This window comes from Arvicanthis niloticus, chromosome 3 (genome assembly GCF_011762505.2).
Source record: "Arvicanthis niloticus isolate mArvNil1 chromosome 3, mArvNil1.pat.X, whole genome shotgun sequence".
NCBI lineage: Eukaryota > Metazoa > Chordata > Mammalia > Rodentia > Muridae > Arvicanthis > Arvicanthis niloticus.
Window position 1 is genome coordinate 85203105 of NC_047660.1, and position 21802 is coordinate 85224906.

At 46.2% G+C, this 21802-nt stretch overlaps 1 protein-coding gene across 1 annotated transcript in view; it reads left to right on the forward strand.

Moving 5' to 3' along the window:
* Positions 1-2460: 2460 nt before the first annotated feature.
* Positions 2461-21802, forward strand: part of Tmem273 (transmembrane protein 273) — a 32569-nt gene continuing 13227 nt past the window's right edge. Inside the window, exon 1 of the mRNA XM_034499137.2 lies at positions 2461-2557. Coding sequence (XP_034355028.1) covers positions 2512-2557 — 46 coding nt within the window. The 5' untranslated portion in view covers positions 2461-2511. The remainder of the gene's footprint in view (positions 2558-21802) is intronic.

The window sequence follows — 21802 nt, forward strand, 5'->3', positions numbered from 1 at the left end:
TCTCCTACACATCATTAATAAGAAGGATTAATCTTATATTCATATGTGTTAAGAGAATCAAGCATGAGTATTTTAATTGTTGAGGTGCTGGGACCTAACCTAGGGCCTTGGGTAAATCAGGCAAATGCGCTATCACTGAGCTTCACACTCAGCTGTGTGTGTGTGTGGGGGGGGGTGCACACACACATGCATGCATGCATATGTATGCTAGTTTTGAGGCAGTCTCACCACAGGACCCCAGATGGCTTCCATGTAGAACCACACTGGAATATGTATTAAGACTATATAAATACATTAGTATGTGCGGAGGAAGAAGGATAGAATGTTTTTCATGCCCAGAAGGAGCAGAGGTGACCATACGAAAGGGCCTAATGGACATCTGTCTACCCCAATAATCTGTCCACCTCTGTTTAGACAGGTGGGTCTCTGATGGTTGTCAAAGGCTGACAGGAGCATGGCATACACTGCTGGCTGAGTGGTCTAAGGCCAGCCTTCACACCCACCTCTGTGTAGACTGTGGTTTGGTTTCTTCCTCTGTCAGAGTCTGATTAGTATTAATAGTCAAGACAGGAGCTGTGAGAGTCAAGCAAGTGTCATGCCCTCAGAGAGCACCAGGCACAGGAGGAAGGGTGCCATGGTTGGCTGCCACTTAGAGGTTTGACACAAGAGCCCAGTGGGTGGCTCACACTCACTCTGCCAGCTCAGTTACAGACTCTAGACTTCATTATGTGGATCGAACATTTAAAAAGTAACATTGCTCATCTACTGTACTTGGAGCCTCAGGTCAGCTAGCCGCGCCAGGAGAGGCAGCCCGACTTGAGCTCTGGGAACCTGAGTGGAAAAAATTACATCTGCGTTCTCTGACCTTGAAGGGAAGCCTAGCACTCGCTCCCACCAGTGCAGAAGTGAGCAGAACATAAACCACAGAGATGTTATCAAGTGGGTGACTGAAATGAGCAGAGGTCATGTAAAAGAAATGATAAATTCTTCCTAGCCTGTATAAAACACACACACAATCCAGGCATTTTATTTACAAGCTGTAAGCCTAGACCAGATAGGTTTTGGAGCTATTTAACCTACATCCCAGCCATACGTCTCTTGTTATTCCTGGCCATGTGCTCATGGTACATCTCCTCTCATGGCTTCTTCCTCCTTCCAGGTCTCCTCATCATCATCATCTTCCCCCTCCCCTTCCCCCCTCCCCCTCCCCCTCCCCCCTCCCCCTCCCCCTCCTTCTTCTTCTTCTTCTTCTTCTTCTTCTTCTTCTTCTTCTTCTTCTTCTTCTTCTTCTTCTTCTTCCTCTTCCTCTTCCTCTTCCTCTTCCTCTTCCTCTTCCTCTTCTTCTTCTTCTTCTTCTGTCTGTCTCTATCCACAACCCCCAGCCAGGTAACTGAAAGCCCACCTACCTCTTTCTTCTGCCCAGTCACAGGCTTTAGCTTTTTATTGACCAATTAATTTAGGAGCCGAGGATATATAACATCATTTGGTATATGTGAGGATCTCCATGTTTGGAGACAACCAGATCTTGGGGGCCAGTATTTAGCATTTGAATACATAGCAGCACGAAACAGGGCCAGGGATTTCCCTTCATATGCCCACCATTGCAGACAGCCGGATACGTGTGGAGGTGGTACCTGGCATTTTATCTGTGAACAGATCCTGCTGTTTGCAATGTGGGAAGAAGCACATATACTTCTTTAGCATATGTTCCTTTTAAGAACCACTTTCGATCCATGTTTCAATGCTTCTGACTTATTTTATAACCCCTGCCTACTTGAGCTTGGGTGTCTGACACTTACACAGCTGGGTCTGCAATCACTGCATGAAAAAAGGCCTCAGCAGGAGATCAAGAATTTAAGTTCAACCTGGGCCACACAATAAGCTATCTCTGGAGAAAAAAAAAAAAAGCAGGAGTCAAGGATGCAGCCCAGAGATGTGGCCTTTGTCTCACATGCCCTAGGAACTGGGTTTGAGCCTAGGAGCATAAGAAATGAGCAATCAAGCCTGTTGTTCTGAGAAGAAAGTACCAGGTCTCCCCAGATTCAGAAGAACCAGTGATGTAGCACAGAGCTGAGTTGAAGGGAAGGAGGTGGTGGTTCAAGCCCCAGACCTGACAGGCTACTCTAAGACCTGGCTTTCTGGAAGTACCAGGCCAGGCAGTATTTTCCTTTAAGACCTACCAGCAGGGGTCTTTGGGTAAGAAACCAAAGTGATGCTTCAGTGTTAGAGCTATGGGAGGGAGCCAGAGAGGAACTTACGGTGACCTTCGGCATCCAGTGGTAGACCCTTCTTGACATACACTAACTTTCTCCCACTCGACACCAGTCAGAGAGCAAATAACAGGGACTTCCCTCACCCCTTCCTGCAAGGGGACAAGAAGAACCCACAGTCTTTGGCTGTGGCTGTAGCTTCCTTCCTTGTCAGTCACGTGGGAGCTTGGCTCCCATCCCTGGAGCCTGGTGTCACACAGCTCACTTGCTTCATCTCAAGGAGCCAGGACAGAACAGCACTATGAGCTCTGGGGTCCCGTTACTAAGAGCCCTCCTCTTCCTCTTAGGTAAGTGAAGGCAGGTGGTGGAAATGGGGTGGGTGACCCTTTGCCATCCTGGGGGCCCAGCGAGCTTAAACTGCAGAGGGGACACCCATGGGCTTCCTTCTGAATTGTGACACATCCCTTGGGATAGATGGCCTTGGGGACTTGGGTGGGATAGTGGGCAATATCTCTCTCTCAGTGCAGATGCTGCTTACAGACACATGCTGGGCTGAGGGAGAAGAGGAGGGTGGTGCAGAGGAAGAGCTCCAGGCTTGGCTAAAAAACCCAGTCAGTCTGCTTCAACTGTGGCTTCATTCCTCACAAACTGGAACATGCTTCTGACACTCCGAGTTTCAGTTTCTGACCTAACGAAGTGGAAGATAGTGTTCACTTCATAGGCTTGTGAGAAAATTGAATTAAACTTAATCGATCTAAGTCAAGATAATTGCCTAGAAGAGACAGGCAGGTGGTGCTGCCCCATTCCTGGTGATGACTATGTGCAGAGTGGGCAGTGAAATGGCCAATAGAGTAGAGCAGAAGTGTCTTTATTTTTAATCACTTGTTTTTTTGGCCAAGCATTGGAAGGTGGGAAGAAGGAGAGAAGCAGGAGTAGGGTGGCATGGACTGGGAAGAAATAAAAAGTCAGAGAAGCACAGAGAGGAGGAGCATGGCGAACTGGAGACAAGCTCAGCAAGACTGTTGGAAATACACAGAGACAGGGAGGGACAGTAGCAATGAGGAAGAGGGTTACTTCGCAAAGTCCCCTTGGGGGACAACTGGTGTTTCTTTGGAAGGCAGCAGCCATATACTTTAAAATGCCTTTTCCAGAAAACAGAACACAACTGAAAGGCAAGCAGTCTGCCTCCTAATGGTTTCTTGTGTCTGGAGGTGTGGCCTGAATCCCATACATAGACAAGGTCGCCAGGTTTCCGGGAGCGCCTGCATCTCTCAGGGGCAGCACAGACCTGGGTCTTTGGAATTAGCATGTCAAAATAGATGCCTCTCATCTACAGTGACATTGAGGAGGTCACAGGAACCAGGAAGCAGTGATTCAAGGTGCTTGGACGGCCAAGCTCAGTGTTGCTGCCAAGCAAACGAAGCCAGCAGAGTCTCTAACCTCAATTTTGGCTTTGGACCAATAGAAATACAGACCACTCTGTCTGGGGGGATTCCTGGGGGAGGGGTTGAATTTAAAAACGAAGAATAAAGTAGAATGGTATAAACAGGCAATTCATTGAAGAATTGCAGACAGTAAGCCTTCAGGATGCTCAGTCTGACAAACCAGAAAAGAATAGCATGTGAATATTTTAGTGCTTTTGAGGTGCAAAGTACTGGCTAAAGTTTATCTTGACTCGATCAGTCCCCACAGTTTCATGGAAAGGCATCCTGGTACTTCGATCTCGATCTGGGCCTAGACATCCCACTTAAATGCTTTCACATAAAGGTAGAGCGTGGTGAGGACCATGAGGCTAGTTCTAAACTTCCAGCATGTTACTCTTGGTTCTTCTCTTTGCAAGCACAGAGAAATATGCCAGTTACATTCTCTGTGACAGTTTCCTTGTCTTTCAGTTGAGGCTAATGACCGACCTACTCCCCCTTCCCCAAGGTGGTTGAGAGAATTAAACCTGTTACCATGTTCCCCTGTCTTAGCAGCGGTGTCTGACTTTACTTGCGCACACTCAGGCATTAAGAGCACTCACTGATTCTACTTCACAGAGGCTATTTAGGGTGAAGAGGGAAGCTGTGCACAACTTTTGACCCAGAAATTCCATGTCAAAGAATTTACTCTAAAGAAATAATGGGGGTAAAAGCTTCCCAAAACGTTTAACAGGATGTTACTCAGCACAGGAGGAATTTCAATTAAGGGACTGCTCAGATCAGATTGGTCAGTGGCCATGTCTCTGGGGAATTGTCTTGGTTGTTGATTGGTGCGTGCGTGCGTGCGTGCATGCGTCCGTGTGTGTGCTCAGCTAACTGTAGGTGGTGACCCTTGAGCAGGTAGTGTCAGAAAGCTGACTTAGCATGAGGTAGAAGCTGGTCAATAAGCAGCTTGGTAAAAAGTTGATTTGGGCCGTGATGTTCATCCTGGCAACAGAAAAGTAAACTAGAACATTTTCTAAGAAACATTTTAAAACTCGCCTTTGTATCATTCAAAAGTAGAATGTATCTGTGTGTGCATCTTAATGAAAGGGTCTGGTTTTATCTTTCTGTATGTAATATAAACACTCCTAACATTTGCTTTAAGTCTTTCACTTAGAACCTTTTGGCAATGTTGCTTCCACTCAAGCCTCGTTTAACAGACATCAGAGCTGCCTGTCTGGCCCATGGTTCTGGATCCGACTATATTTGATTATCATCATACTGATTTGATACAATAGCCTATGGATCGCTGTCACTTCTCAGTAAGGTTGTACACTCTGCTTGTTGCTGTCAGAATCGTCCTGACTCTGAGTGCCCCTTCCTCTCTCACTAAAGCTTTGCCTCAAAAGCATGGTGAAGCCCACTTCCTGAGAGCTAACCCCTCAGAATTATCCTGTGGGCCTCATTCACCTCTCAAAAGCAGCCCCAAACGGGGATGGTCTTATAAGCATGCACATTTGGATAGATGAGGAGAAAGAAGCAAACAACACGGAAAGGGCTTCTTGGAGGTCAGAGGTCAGGGAAGCAGCATTGCTCAGATTTGAAATGAGGCATTTCTATGTTTTAAAGCTAACAGCAAGGAGCCTCTTGGTGGAGAGTGGAAAAGGGCGTCACCATGAAAACACTCTCAGTGCTTTTCAGACTGCTTTGTTCAAATTTCCACTTTAAACTTAAGAAAAGAGCGAACAGTAAGGAGTATGTGCATATTCAGAAAGGTTGATTTTGAGAACAATTTATCCCCCTTTCTTTATCTGTATTTCTTTCTGTATGTCTTACTATGCAAGCCATTTGTGGCCAGACTGTATAACACCAAGGGTCCTCTAGCTACTAAATGGATGCATCAGTATGTGTTTCCCAAGACTCAACAGTGTGGGCAAATCAGGAGGACATCACATGACATGAAGACTGCTGGGCACAGAGAGCTGATACCCATGAGATCACACCTGAAAGGCTCTGAAAGAGTCATCAGAAAGGGTAGGGCAGTGGGTGGCAGGGTTAGGGAGGAGCTGGAGAATAGGATCTGCGCATGTCTATGGAAGGAAGCAATGTGTGCAGCAATGTGTGGAGTATCTTAGAACAGCGACTGAAACTGCCAGTTTTCCCCCATCTGACCATTACTCCTTGTACACGTCTGTCGAATCATTATGCTGTGCATGCACACACAATGTGTCAATCAAAAATGAAGACTGAATACATTCTCTCAAGTGACTATAGCACAGTTATCAGCCTTAGGAACGATAACACTAATAAAATACTTTCCTATTATCTGTGAATCACATTCCGATATTTCTCACAGGAGTTGTTAGCACCCTGACATAGGGGCAGGTGCCGCCTGAGGTAACTGTCCTGTTTTGGCCTTCTGTAGGCCGGGATATGCATGGCCTAGGTTACTCAGCCCAGAGACGTTTTTAAAGTACATAGCTTCCTGGCAAGCCCCACCATGTCACAACAATCCTCATTTTGGGATTGCCTGATACTCCCTAACGATTACACTCAAGTGACCCATTTTTATACCCAAAAGCAACGTGGCTGACACTGTCATCTTCGGCTTCATGGATAGAAGTGAAGGGAAGTGTGGGTGAGGCTGAAGCACTGTTGACATTATGTTAAAATTCAAAACTAGGTCCCGGGACTGTAGTCATTGAAACCTCTGCATAAATACCAGATGAACAATATTTTTAATTTGTGCTACAATATTGATCTAAAAGTAACCTTTGGTAATACCTAGTACAATTCCTGAGCATTTTATCAGGGGTCCATCTCTTCTGAAAGCTCTGCTTTAGAAACACTCCCAGGACTGGAATTCCAGCAGACATGTCAGCGATCCCTCTTCGTTTTAACAGCGTTGGAAAGCATCTGCTGAGCTCTATGTATTATTACAATCATGAGAATAAAAGGAATACAATATCACTTTAATTACGTTCCAGGACCTAAAACATCCTTCACTGAAGGAGCCAGAGTTATTGAAAGAGAGAGGCTTTTTTTTTCCCCCTGCCTTAATTTATAATGAAAAGATGGCAGAGGCCGGGGTAAAGAGAATTAAATTCGTTTTTATCTTCCAAAGTCAAAGTCATCACTTTCTTCCTTGGCTCTTAGTCCCTGAGATCTTTGTATGAATCTTTCCTGACAGCTTTTCCCCTGTTCCAGCTTCTTGCCAAGATAATGGTTTTAGATTATGCGGTGAGATGTGTGTGAGAAAGAATCATTGTGTTCGTTCTCCTTTGCTGCCTACCAGATCTTCAGGAGACACAAGGACACCATCCACCCGGGCATTTTAGCCAGCGGGCGGGTGGGAAGGGAGGAGCCGGGTTTGGTGGGCAGGGCGGAAGGGAGGAGCCGGGTCTGGTGGGCAGGGCGGAAGGGAGGAGCCGGGTCTGGTGGGCAGGGCCAGCTTTTCCATAGAGCAGGACAACAGGACTAGCTTCAGGGTTACGCTCTGTCTCCAGTTTTTTGCTTTGTGATTGGTTTGTGGGTTTTACTGGTGCCATTAAGAGTTCTTTGTATCATCCAAAAGTGTGAGTGCTGTCTGTCAGATCCGTGGCTGAACAATGTTTTATTGTTAAATTTTGTAAATAAAATATAAACAAATTAAACAAAAACGTTGAGAAAGGGTCTCACTATGTAGCCCTAGCTAGCCTGGTACTCACTACGTAGACTAGGATAGCCTCAAATTCATATAGAGATACATTTGTCTGTTCCTTCCAAACACAGTGATTGAAAGCAGCACCATATCTGGCTTTATATATTTTTTTGTTTGTTGTTATATATGTGTCTCTGTGTGTATCTACATGTGTGTATGTCACATGTATGTTTGTGCCTGCAGAGGCCAGAATGTGGCTTCAGATCCTTTGGGACTGGAGTTACAGGAATTTGTAAGCCACAAGACATATGTTCCTGGAACCAAATTGGAGTCCTCTGGCAGTGCAGCAAGGGCTCTTAAGCCCTGGACCATCTTTCCAGCCTGAACGTATTTAATGTCAGTGAAGTTTAATGTACTGGGTTTACTTTTGGTTTGATTTTTTTTTTTTTTTTTTTTTTTTGGACAGACTTTTCTTTTGATATGAAGCATGAGAAATTTTCACCAAGTCTTAAATCTTTAAGATTTTTCTCTAAAATCTTGTGTAGTTTCATGCTCTGTACTTAAATCTATGATCTGTTTGGTGTGTGTGTTTTGTATGTATGTGTTCATATGTAAGTTATGTGTAGGAATGTGTAGAGGCCAGTGTCAACCTCAGGTGGTTTCCTCTATTACCTTCTATCTTGGGTTTTCCATATAGGGTCTCTTATGGAACCTGAAACTCACCAATTCAGCTAGATTAATTGGTCAGGGAGCTCCAGGCATCCTCCTGCATCTACTTCCCCAGCCCTAGGATTATAGGTATGCATAATTGTGCATGCTGGAGGCCTAAATTCAGGCCCCCATGCTAGCAGGCAAGCACTGTATACACTGTGCCACCACCCCAGCCAATTATGATACATTTTGAGGTTTGTGTGTTAAGAATTTATGTCTAGGTTTCTTATATTGTGTTTGTTAATGTATTTTGTTGTTATTGCTTTTTTGACCTACAGGTCTTTGATTGCTTCAGCATAGTTGGTTGAAAACTATTCTTCCTCCATTGGCCTGAATCTGTTGCCTTGTCAAAAGATGGCTGTGCTGTGGGAATAATTTTGGTTCTCCTTTCTGTTGAAACATTTGCCTGTCTGTCTGCCACAGGTGCAGTCTTGAGTCTTGGGCTACAGAATGTCCCTAGATTGGACAGCACTCCCCCCTATATTATCCTTCCTCTTCAAAACATTTTAAAAACCAATTCTAGCCATGTAAACCTGAAAAAAATGCCTTTGGATATTCATGGACAAACTTACTGATTTTTTATATTCACATAAAGGTGTAGCACAATTAGAAGAGACAGGACATCTTTATTGTAACGTATCTTCTAGGAACTCAGTGTATCTTCACAGACTAACACTCTTCTTGATTTCTCTCTTCAGAGAAAATTGGGGGACATGAATGTGTATGTATTAGACTTACATGTCAGTATTTTTTAGTGATTATGAACTCTATTTTAGTCTTTCAAGTCTTTCCTTCTCTGTGTAACTGAATGTAAAGAAGCCCTTCTGGTTTCTATCTGTGGATCTGAGTTCCACCATCTTGTTGAACTCGCTTACTCTAGGAGTTACTGTTTAATGACTTAGGGTTCTCTTCTCAGACCATCATATTCTATGCAAATGAGGTCAGGATCCCTGTCCCCATTTTGAGCAATGTTGCATTTACTCCTTATCTTTGTTTTGGTGGCCTGGCAAGGACATCAGTACTGAATTGAAAAGAAGTAGAGACAGAAGATCCTGTCCCACCGCTGTATTGTTCCTGATCCAAGCGGGGTGATACCTTGTTTCTTACCATTAAGACCAGTGCTCTCAACCTTCCCAATGCTGTGAACCTTTAATACAGTTCTTCATGTTGTGGTGATCCACCATCATAAAATTATTCCATCGCTACTTCATAACTGTAATTTTGTTACTGTTATGAATTGTCATGTTAATATCTGATACACAGGATATCTGGTATATGACCCCAAAGCGATTGTTACCCACAGGTTGTGAACCACCAATTAAGAGTAATGTCAGCTGAAAGTAAGTTTGCAGACAGTCTCTGTGACAGCAAAGAAGTTTACCTCCATCTCTGGTTTTGAGAGAGGTTTTATCACGGATAAGAGTAGTATCGTAGAATGTGGTCAGATGTGTTTACTTCATTGCTTACATGTGACATATTTCTGTAGCCTGTTGGTGTGACAGGTGGCACTGGCTGCCTATGTCCTGGAGAACTCCACTTACCTATGGTGTTTAATTTACACATGTGACTGAATCCTTGATAACTGGCAGGGCTTTTGGTAAGCATACTCACAAATTTCCCTGTGGTGGTGGTGTGTTTAGGATTTAATATTAGGGTGATGTTGACTTCAAGACATGGATGAAGGCATTCTTATCTGTTCCATTTTGGGGGAAAATGATGTAGAATTGCTGGTAATCCTTTAAATTCTTGCCAGATTTATCCCATGAAACAGTATGGAAGAAACTATATGTTTCTTTTAGGAGGCTTACAAAATAACTTCAATTTCCTTAATTAATCTTAAGGTTGTTTGGAATACATAGTTCATGGTGAGTGAATCTGGGTGCTTTGTGAATTTTGAGAAATTGGTTTATTCTTCCAAACTCTCAAATTTTTATATGTAGAGCATTTTCTAACATTTTCTTCTTGCTGTTATTAATTATTGTCTTTGTCAGTTATGATCCTCAACATCATCTCTGGTGCCTCAGGCTCTGGAGTGACAGTTGTGATTTATCCCTCCCATTGGTAACTGCTGCTGTTAAGTTTTCTTTGTCAGTCTTGTCAGGATTTTTCAATGGGATCTAATTTTCAAAGAAACAATTCCTTCTTTCGTTGATTTTCAATGTTATTTTCTGATCACAGTTCAATTGATTTCTGATCACAGCCCTATTACTTCACTTCTTCTGCTTATTTTAAGTATGCTATTAGTCTTTAAGTTTCTTGAAATGACGTCTTAGATTATGGACTAAAGCTTTTCTTTTCCACTAATTTAGTGATGAGATTCTTTCTCCCAGGGCAGTATTAGCTGTTGTCTACATATTTTGGTGTGGCTACTTTCGTTCAATTAATAACATTTTTATTTCTTTGAGAATATTAGCCTTTTCGTTTGCAAATGCCCAACTGTCCTCTTCTTTTTAGTTTCTGCCCAATTCTCTCTATTCATCTTCCTTTCATCTTTCTTTCCTTCCTTCCTTCCTTTCTTTCATACAGTGTTTTAGTATGTAGCCCAGGTTGTACTCAAACTTATGATACAAAGCTGGCCTCAAACTTGAAGTCCTCCCATCTTAGCCTGAAATCTGGAATTACGGAAATATGCCACCATGCCTAGCTGAGAACTAGCTTTTCTTGGGAGTCCTATAGATGTGCTTCTTGGTATTTCTGGACCATCATGTGCACTGTTTACTTTTCTTGATGTTGTAACCTAATGCTCACACAAAGCAACTTATGAGAGAAAGGACTCATTTTGGCTTGTTATTTGCAAAGATAGTGTCTGCCATGGAAGGTAAGGCATGGCAGAGTTCATGATGGTGGGACCAGGTTGACCAAGCAGCTGAGATATACCCCCTCCCATCTGACATAACCCTTACTCCTCCTCCTCCTCCTCCTCCTCTTCTTCTTGCTTTCTCCTTCTCATCCCAATCCTCCTCCTCCCCTCCCCTTCCTCCTCCTCTTCCTCCTCCTCCTCTTCCTCCTCCTCTTCCTCTTCCTCCTCCTCTTCCTCCTCCTCCTCCTCTTCCTCCTCCTCCTCCTCTTCCTCCTCTTCCTCCTCCTCCTCCTCTTCCTCCTCCTCCTCCTCTTCCTCCTCCTCCTCTTCCTCCTCCTCTTCCTCTTCCTCCTCCTCCTCCTCCTCTTCCTCCTCCTCTTCCTCCTCCTCCTCTTCCTCCTCCTCTTCCTCTTCCTCCTCCTCTTCCTCCTCCTCCTCCTCCTCCTCCTCCTCCTCCTCCTCCTCCTCCTCCTCCTCTTCTTCTTCTTCTTCTTCTTCTTCTTCTTCTTCTTCTTCTTCTTCTTCTTCTTCTTCTTCTTCTTCTTCTTCTTCATTTTCATCATCTTCTTCTTCCTCCTCCTCTTCTTCCCCTCCTCTTCCTCTTCTTCTTCCTCCTCCTCCTTCTTCTTCATCTTCTTTTTTTTTCAGTCTGGGCTCCCAATTCACAAGACTGCCTCCCACTTCAGGGTAGATCTTCCATCTTCTGTTAGCCTTCTCTGTAATCCACTTTCTAGTTATTCCCAGCATCTTGGAGTCCCTGGGAAGCCTGCCTTCTCTCTACCTTTCAGGTTCTACCAACATTGGTTTTAAAATGTGGTGTATAGAGATTTTAGCTATTTTTAGTGTGAGAACCAGGTAAGCACATTCCATTTCCATAGCCTCAGAAGAGTGTCCTTGGAGAATGGCTGATCTGAAGCAATGCTGTCAGATAGCCACCCTCAATCCCAGAGGATCCTGAAGGGGAAGAATTCCCCCACAGGGTGAAAGATGGCTTGGTGGCATAAGCAAGCTGAACGGATGGATCAGCTTTCTCACCAGCTCTCAAATTAAACTATCTGTGCTTCTTCTAATCTCACATCCAGACCCTCATCTATCTGTCAGAACTGCTTCAGCTGATCATTTTATTTTAAATTTGATTCCATTCCATTATTTACTGGCCAGTGGTTCTCAGCAAGGAAAACTGGGTTTGCTCATGCCTAGGGATCTGCCTGGAACCCAGCTGTGTCCACCTCAAGACTAGGTAGAACTAGGAAGAGCCAGTAGAGCCAAGGATGGCCTCTGAAGCTCCAATTGAGCTCCTCATTTACAGTTTTCATGGGAAGTACTGTGTGGGTCAAGGGTGAGTGTGTGGCTGAGCAGTAACTTCTGTTGCAGCGGATGGTTAGTTTAGTTATAGCCCCGCTGGAAAATAATGTTGTGCAGTACAGGGACAGTGTTGTGTGGAAGGGCTAGAAAGGGCTCTGGAGAGACTCAGTGAAGAGTTCTGAGCTGCCCCGGGGCATTGGACAACAGAGATTTCTGCAACACTGACAAGCCCTGACCACTGAGCCATGTCCCCTGAAGACAGGTCAACTCTTAGTGATGATCCACTCCCCATGCTGGTGTGAGACAGTCACAGAGCCAGGCTGACCCAGGTTCAAAGATCACTCATATGCAGTTATGTGAGCATGAACAGTTTTGCGGCACCTTTTTTTTTTTGTTTTGTTTTGGTTTTTTGTTTGTTTGTTTGTTTTTTCGAGACAGGGTTTCTCTGTGTAGCCCTGGCTGTCTTGGAACTCACTCTGTAGACCAGGCTGGCCTTGAACTCAGAAATCTGCCTGCCTCTGACTCCCAAGTGCTGGGATTAAAGGTGTGCACCACCACCGCCTGGTTTGTGGCACTTCTTGGGATTATAGTCTGTCCCATGCTGCCAGCTCCTGTGAACACACACACACACACACACACACACACACAATGCAAAGGCACTTTCTCTTCTTGATCTCGCCAAGACAGTTCAATAATTAGGTCAGCACTCATTTGTGGGGAAGGGCATGTGTGAGCTTGGGAGACCCCAGATGAAAGCAAAGGCATGTGTTAAGACAGAATACCCCAGTATAGTGGCTACCCTGGAGTGAGGGAGAGAAAGAAGGAGGGAGAGATTGCTTTAATTTTCAGGTATCAGAAAACCAGAGGAAAGGCCCCTTCTCTCCAAATGCTGGGGAAGGAACATGATTTGGCACCATCCAGAAGTCTAGGGGAAAGCCAAAGTTTGGATAAGAGACTGTGAGAAATCTGCCAGCCGGAGACTCCATCTCCAGTCCTGAGAGTCTGGGGGGTCTTCAAGCAACTAGGACCAAGCCTGGCTTCTTCCTTATTTGCCCACCATGGAAGTATTTGTTAGAGCAGATCTTCTCTCTTCAGAAGGAGACAGTAGGCTTCTGAGTCAAGGGGTAGGGCGAGGCAGGCACAGCTTGACTTAAAGCTTAAATATTTAAATATGTGACACACCCTGGGCTCTGCAAATGTCAGGAGCTGCCTATTAAAAGATAGCCAGAGGAAGATGCATAGAAGGGCTCACTCAACAACCTCTCTTGGTAAACTGAGGCAGGTGGCTAGCTAGCGCCCTCGCCCTGGGACTCCTATATGGGCCGCTTGCTGCTGCTTTCTCTGCAATGTCATGGCCCCTTCGCGTGGGCCAGGCCAGCTATCATCCCACAGCTCTGTAGTCTGGGCATGTGCTTCCCTCAGCAGGTCCCTCAGGACGCTAAGCAAAGCTTCCCAAGGCTGAAGAGCACAGTATGAATATTGCATGAATAATAATAACCCCACCACTTAGCGGTTATACAGCGCTTTCCTCTTTCCTGATACTTTACCATCATTAATTAGTTATTCTGCACGGAGCATGCCTCCCTGCTCACTTCCAAGACAGCCCCACAAAGGCAGCTCTGGGTTGAGCTTCACTCTAGACAGCAGGCCTGCTGTGAGCCGAAGCTCCTAGCCTCCTAGCCGGGGGTTGCAGACATTTCTCCTTTTAGAGACTGGTCACCTTTGCCCTTGCTGAAAGAACTGCCCTTCCTAGTCTGAGCACTCCCTCGAGAGAGCCCTCAGTTCTCCCACCAGGAAAGCAGATGTTTACAAGTGCAAAGACAGCTGTTGCCTGCCTCTTACCCTGGGCACACACATCCAGGGGACGCACACAGCCCCAGTAGGCTAGTGACACTGAGCTCATCACACCACCAGACTCAGCTCAAAGTCACTGTTAGAGGGATGGGTGATGGAATGGAAAGTTTTGATTTACAGTGTCCTCCATGTGCCCTTCTATTCCTGTGGCTTACCCTCCACTACCTAGGCCACAGGAACACTTTCGGGTACTCTCTAGTGGGCTTGGAGAGGTAACAAACTTTTTATCTAGTAAGAATGGGCCGGGGGGGGGGGCAGAATTTCTTGGAGGGCATTGCTTACCTTGCTAGAATCCATGAGGTTTCTCATCTTTCAGTATCTACCTCCCCAAGGCTCACAGCCACTTCCTTGCCAGACGTGGCTTGACACTTGTCTTTACTTCCTGGTAAAGAGGGAACCCAGATCCCGACCCCCAGTCAGAACGTCCCATTTTTGCAAACATTCTCATGCTTGGGGCACCCCTTCAGACCCAAGGCAGCTCCCGCCTCCAGCCCCTCCATTAGTCTGAGAAGGTATTGATTGCTTTGCTTTCTGGAAGCTGAGTGTTTGGGTCCAAGTGTGTGAAGCTTTAAGAATTAATTAGCAAAGATTGCTTGGGAAAACAACATGGGCCCGAGTTTTGATGCTGTCAAGTCACTCACTCTTATCATCCTCCTCTTAATTATGGTGCTATTTCTGGAAGGTGGAGGCACTTGCTCATATTTTATGGACTCCTGGCCTCCTCATCGGTCTGATGGCCTTCTATGGCTTCCTGCTTCTCACTCCTGTCCAGGGCTGCTGTGTCCTAGCTGAACAAAACATGGATAAGACCATGCCCTCCAGCTCCGAGGACTGCTTTGGGCACCTTGGCAATAAGAACCTTCAGGATGACCCATGGGAACTGTCCTCATACTTGTGTCAGGGCTCTGCCAATGCTACCCTGTTGAGCTACCTCTTTAGTTCTTGTATTCTCAGCCCTTTTCAGACCCTCCTGGACCTGGTACCTGCCTCCTCACCCCTCCTAGTCCTCCTGCTCTGTCCTCTGCACCCCTTCCAGTCCTCTACACTGACTCTCATTAGTTATCCTGTCTCTAACTAAATTGTAAACTTGTAGAAGTTTCCCAACACCACAGGCATGATTGAGCATCTCCTTGGCCACCTTTGCTGGCCAATCACCATGGACAGAATGTATGGACAGAAAGTTCTAGTATATGGCAATATCCACTCAGTGCCCATCTCTCCAGGTGTCAAGTCCAAGGGCTTGGCTAGGTATATGGATTAAGAGATGGTTATGAGTCCATAATGACTTTCTTTCCATGGTTAATGCTCCGTGGTCACCAGTGGACAACCATTGTACCCTTGCTTTCTGGAGTCTACTCCACTTGCCCTTTCTCTTCTCAACTGTTTTTTTTTTTTTTTTTTTTTTTTTTTTTTTTTTTTTTTTTTCTTGTTCTGACCCATACGGTTTTATCCCCATGCTAGGTTCTTTTAGAGAAATACTGGGGCAAGAAGAGCTATGGGAGGATGTAGGGGATATCTTGTTTACTGAAAATTTGGCTACTAAGGTCAGGCTGTGATGAGAGAGAATGAGGTAACCTAGGAAAAGCTGTTTCTGGTGGTTTGGGGGCTTATGATAAGGCATCTGATGTTTCTGCAAGTCACAGACAGTTCTAGACCTCAGTGGAAGTAAAAAGACCACAAAACTAAGCCCAGATAATCTGTCCCTGGTGTTCTACTGGGACAAAGGCTGAGGTATACAACATAAAGGCAGACATGTGTCATTATCAGGGTCAGTTCAGACAGCCCCGTGGGGTAGGGGGTTGCTAAAAGAGACATGGCTGCTATCCCTGGTTTTCTTAGATGCCCACCTACTCATGAGCAGCCAGGAAGGGAAGGAGCTCCCACATTCATACCACCCAAACAGGCAGATCTTAAAATCAGAGTAGCCCTGACTTCAAAGTCAACAAGACAGGAAGCTGTGTCTCTGGTGAGCACTTCTTGCATACCAGAGTCTTATGTCTCAGTTTTCCCAGGAAAAGAGCCAGGCTTAGGATCGAACAGTGGTGTGAATCCCAGCTGCACTGCGCCTTTGGATTTGCATGCCCAGGGTCCTTTCTGCGACTCTTTCAACTGCTGCATAGTTCCAGCTCTGCACCAGCACAGCCCAGGCTCCTGAGGACTCACAGTTCACTGCAAAAGATGGAGGTTTTCTCAGAAGCCTTTCCTGGGGGCTCAGAATCACATGTGTGATGCTATCACTCATTTTGAACCCTACTTGCCTTTTTACAAACTTGATTTTATCACTTCAAGGCTTTGAACTACTTCTGGGTTCACACTGAGTAGCTTTGGACTGATCGCTCAGTCATCTCAAGACTCTGCCTTCTACTGTGGCTCTCCATCAATCTGGATAGTAATCCAAGTTGCAAGGGCTCTCAGGGATCATCCTGGCCCTGGGGAAAAGAGACCTCCTCTTGTTATAGGTACCTCTGTGCCACAGAGCAAAACACAAGGGGAGGAGGCAGTCTGGGGGAGGTTCAGAAGTGATCTTGAACCTACAGTGCCAACAGGAGTCTTGGAGAGGACTCTGGAGGTGGCTTTTGCACTAATTCTTAGAGGTGATGAGGAACATCAGGATGGGGTATCATGGCATGCTCTGTTTACAGGCTTTCACGAGGATTGTCTGCAGCTACCCTAAATAGTTCCTCATTCCATCCTGTGTTCTCCATTCCCACGTCACTAGACAGCCTGATTTTCTATGATGCTGTGTCAGGACTATCCCCTAAGTCAGTGATCAGTATGGTTCTCCAGGCCATCCTGGAGCCAGCTCTCTCCCGACCAGAATCATCTGAAGTGATTCCCCAGAGGAACATCTACAATGGATCAAGTGTCAAACTTTTACTCCAGTCCACTTGGTCACCCTTTGGCAGCTCATGATCTCCTCTGGGCACTTCGGGTTACCCTGCTGCAGGTCCTTTGTTTGTGTGTGTGCTCTTTAATGACAGAGTGGATGCTGCTCCTGACATCTGAAGCCTGTTTCCTTTAGCTGGGAATGTCGGAATTCGTGAGATCTAAAGTTAGGACCCACCACCCACTCCCCAATGTTTAAGTACCAAGATGAATGTAGGCAGGAATTGGTTGACAAACATTTAGGGCGGCCACCCCTATTTTTAGTTCAGATACTTATAGAATGACACATGCCGACCAGCCCACAACTGGGAATCACACACCCTGATTCTGCCCAAATAAGGTGGCAGGGAATGTTAACCCCCAGTGAGAGTGGACCCAACAGGTGGACAGTACAAAGAGGCCTGGATGCCAGGGATGGGCTTTTAGTGGGTCAGATTCCAACAGAGATGGGCAAGTCCAAACTGTGCCTTGGGCTTACCCTTCTTGGCTCTCCTGAGGCAGCCCTGCCTTTTTCCGCTGAAGGGAAAGCTAAACTACTTGATAGGGCCTTTACTCTTGTCTCTTCCCCCCTTTCAGTTCTGGCAAGGAACATGAGTCTTCATGCATGCTAAGTATGCTCTACCCCTAGTTACCCACACCTCTAGCTCAAGAGCCATAAACTCTTGCAGGATTGGAAGCCACCTGCAGAGCAGGCCACAGGCTGGGGAGGCACAGAGAGAGACTGCTGTGTTCATACCCTCATCAAATTTATCTGAAGCTGCTTTAAAAAGGGCAAAGCATCAAACCCAAATGGGGTGTGGAGAGAAGGTTGAGTGCCTTGATGTAAGTTCCTCTGAAAGAGAGCTCCTGTGTTCCAGATGCCACCTATCCACACTCAGGCTACTTGGGCCCTCCGGAAAGTGTCAAGGTCTCAGCAAGTCCATCTAGAAGGCAGCAGCTGAGGTTCATCAGGGACAGTGATGAGACACAATGCACATCTGTGCATGCACGCATGCATCCACACCATGTGTGTGCACATGTCTGCATGCTTGCAGTTAGCCAGGATCATGGGGCTAAAGGTAGCAGGGGACATTTGCCTCAGGGACAGCAGCCATAATATATCCATTCAGGTCCAGACTGCACAGGGTCTTATGAGCCTGTGTTCCAGTACTTTGCGCTGACCCAGCATTGCAAGAACTCTCGTAAAGCATGTGGGCGGAAGCTCCTGCTGGGTTTGCTCAAACTTCCTCCTGGGGTCTCACACATCCCAGTGCAGAGCAAGGCATCCTGCAGTTCCATGATTGTGTTGGCAGACAAGCCCTGCTAGGACCATCCATCCTCCAGCTACTTTGCAGAGCTGGGGTGTTTGCTGAACCTCTACAGCCCAAGAGGGACTCCCCTAGCTTGTGACCCTAGCAGGAGGCAGGTCGCCTGCTGGATGGATCCTTACCCAGGGGCTCATTAGAGAGCAGAGTTAGACCTCCCAGTGAGACAGTGAGAGCAAATGAGCTAGGGCAGAGAGGGAGGATTTTTCTCCCTGAGGAGGGGAAAGGCTGCCGCCGAGTGGCCAGAGGGCTGGCTAGCAGAAATTATTCCTCTAGTGCACAGCTCCATGCACTGACTAGGTTTGTCTCTCTCCATATGATAATTCCCTCAGTGGGAAGGAAGGGAATCCCCTAAACTGTAAGATTCAGGGATTAGTGGAATGCCTCAAGGCTTGGAGGGGATCTGAGCACAGTACAGAGAGGGTGGTATCTAAGAGACCTGCAAAGGGCTTAGCTGACCACAAGGCATGGATCCCAGTCTTTGGATCCAGCAGAAGGATCCTAGTGTGCAGGAAAGCATGGACATGGGTAGTACTGTTGACTAGGATGCGATTCTGGGAGGCCTGGGCAGGGCTGGGGGCTCTGACGTTATAGCTTCCTTCCATTCTCTCTTCCCTCTTCTCCAGTGGTCTGAGCTGCAGTCACAGCCTCTGGATCCGTGGGATTTTGCTCTTGGCTCATATGGGCCTCTGGCTTTCTCATTTGTGTCCTTATTTCCTTGTCAGTACCACCTGGGGCTGGTGTGTTCACAACAAATGCTCTCATTAAGAGCAATGGTCACCAAACAGAAGACCCAAAGATGAGACCCAGGGAGTTGATGATTGGGGGGCAAAGGCAGGCTGACCCCTAGGGATCTGGCCTTCCTAGAGAGTGCCATCCTTGGCTCCTGCCTTCTGTCCACTACAGACAGAAAGAAGTTTCTCTGCTAGCAACGAGTGTAGTCCAAGGGGAGCATGGAACACAGTTCTGAGACTGGAATGTCAGCCAGAAATCCTGCTCTCATCTGTATCCCCTGAGTGCAGTTTTAGGTCTTTTCCAGGTCCACAAGTAGTTCAGTCTAGCTATGGCAGTAGATTTACCTTAAAGAAATGTTAATGCAATGGAGCTTATTGGGGGCTTCATCCAATAGAGAAAATCAATCATTTTCTATGATTGATCATTCTATGCAGTGGTAAGTGCATTGGTCATTCTATGCAGTGGTAAGTGTGTGTGTGTGTGTGTGTGTGTGTGTGTGTGTGTGTGTGCATGCTTGAATTCTGTAGGAAAGAGACATCTGTGTGTCTCCAAAAGGAGCTGTAGTCATCAGAAGGCTGTGAGATTTTGCCTCAGAATCTCCAGGATTCATTTGCAGATGAAGTGGGTCAGATGAGACTTCCAAACTAGGGGCTGGGGAGATGCTCGGTGGTTAAGGTCACTTGCTTCTCTTGCAGCTCATAGCTGCTTGTACTTATAGCTCCAGGAGGTCTGACACATCTACTAGTCTCCTGAGCCATGTGTACTTACACATGCATGCAGACACCTGCATATCCACACAATTACAAGTGAAACCAATCTTTAAAAATCAACCCTAAACTGTTACGGTGATCCCCTCCCCACCAAACACAGAAAACAGCTGTCCTGTAAGGGTCCATGATTTGCCAAAGAATGATACCCTGGACTCAAATAATATGTAAACTCAATGAGTGTTTTACTTTTCAGAGGCCCAGCATGCTGGGGTCTAACATCTACAAAGATGGAGAGACCCAGAAGTGAGCTTGCAGTTCTGCTTTAAAGCATATTAGGGGTATTCCTGGGAGGGATAGGTGACCTCTATCTTAACCTTGGCTCTATTCTCTAGAGACATTCCAGAATCATTGCTGGGGCCTGCGGGGAGGGGCTGGAAACTGTTGCTGGGGAAGTCTGGAAACTGTTGCTGACCCATTGTCCTTGCCCCAGACCAGGTGGCAGTGAAACTTCTGAAGGCTGGATTTGCCTAGGCTTGCCCAGTTTTTGGAAACAGAGATTTAGGCCTTGTCTCCTGAACTGCCAATCAGAAGCCTGTCATGGACTCAGCCTGTCTCAGTCCTCTGTGTAGTGCTAGCTGAACACAATGTGCTGAGTGTCTCTGAGGGTGCTCAGCGGTCACAAGTGAATGGAAAAGCTCTTTGCTGATTGGAGAAGCAGAGCCTTTGTCCCTTTTATACCTAGGTGGTCAAGGCTCAGGAGGCAGCCTCCAGGGAGCTCAGTGGGAAGGGCCCAGCCACCTGTTCTCTCCCATGGAAGACCCACTGAGGTACATGAGAGGAAGGTGAGATCCAGCTGGTCATTGGCCTGAGTGGTGTGGACTTATGTCCCCATTGTTGCTATTTTTATTTTCTGGAATTTCAACCAACTGCAGTCTATCATGAGCTGAAAAGCTTAATAGGAAAATTTCTGAAACTAGGTGTGTGTGTGTGTGTGTGTGTGTGTGTGTGTGTGTGAAAAGGTGTGTGTATATAGGGTTTGGAACTTTGTGGTTTCTGGTGTCCATGAGGAGTCTTGGGCTGTATTCCCCACAGGTACAGTAATGGTTTCTGGTCTCCCAGCCCTAACACCTTCAACTTGGCTTGATCTTTGGCCACATTATTAAGTTCTCAATATCTCTGCTTTCTTATTTATCAAATAGTGATGATAACAGGGCCCATGTCACAGAGTGAATGTTATGTTAAATATATGATTATCTTGACTGTACACAACATCTGTCTCAGAATAAGTGACTGAGGATTGCCAGCATTCTCCAAGGCCCACAGTCTACATAGTCTGACTGTGGAGCCACCAATAAACTAATGAGTGGGGTCTCTGTCTCTGAATTTGAAGGCCTGGCCCGAATCATGAAGCATTCTTGCATGGTGGCCTTGCTTTACAGCCTCCATCATTCATTCATTCATTCATTCATTCATCTGACATCTATTGAGACTTCCTATTTGTCAGGTACTGTGTCAAGTGCTGGACACTCCTGTGCAGCCATTGGGGAGATGACCAAGACACACTCAGTGGCTGATAGCTAGCTGAGAAGCCACTAGCATGGCAACTGATTCCCAGCAGTGATATGTAAATGTTGAGTTAATGTTGACTTGCTCAGTTAAATTGGAGAACTACAGGGCTGTTGGGGTTCCAAAGGGGGCAGCTCACCTATGTGTGGAGAGCCAGGGAAGAAATGACATAGAGCCAAGACCAGAAAAGGGCAGAGAGGGAAGTAGAAGGGGCTAGACCAAGGGAATGGCCCAATGGCAGATGTCTGGGTAGACTATAGAGGTTGGTAAGAATGAACTGGCTGCAGGCTGGGATCAGCACAGGGTCTTAGAAACTGCTCAGAAATAAGGTGCTGAGCCCGACAGGATCTCGTACCCTGCCTAGGCTTTAAGGACAGATTTAGTGCCTTAGCAAGGCTCTGAGACTCTGTGACAGTCAGAAACCCACTGGGTCTTTGAGGATGGTAGTTAAGAGGAAGAAGGTTTGGTCAAAGATGCCACAGCTGGAGTTCAGTCCCCTGTTCTGACAAATGTTGGGCTTCTTGTTACTTTTAGTGTGTATGATGTTGTATATGTGAGTCAATCTCCCCCCACCCCCACCCCCGTGTATGTGAGTGTGTGTGTGTGTGTGTGTGTGTGCACATGCCGGTGCATATTTATGTGAAGAGCAGAGGACATTGGGTGTGCTGCTCTATCACA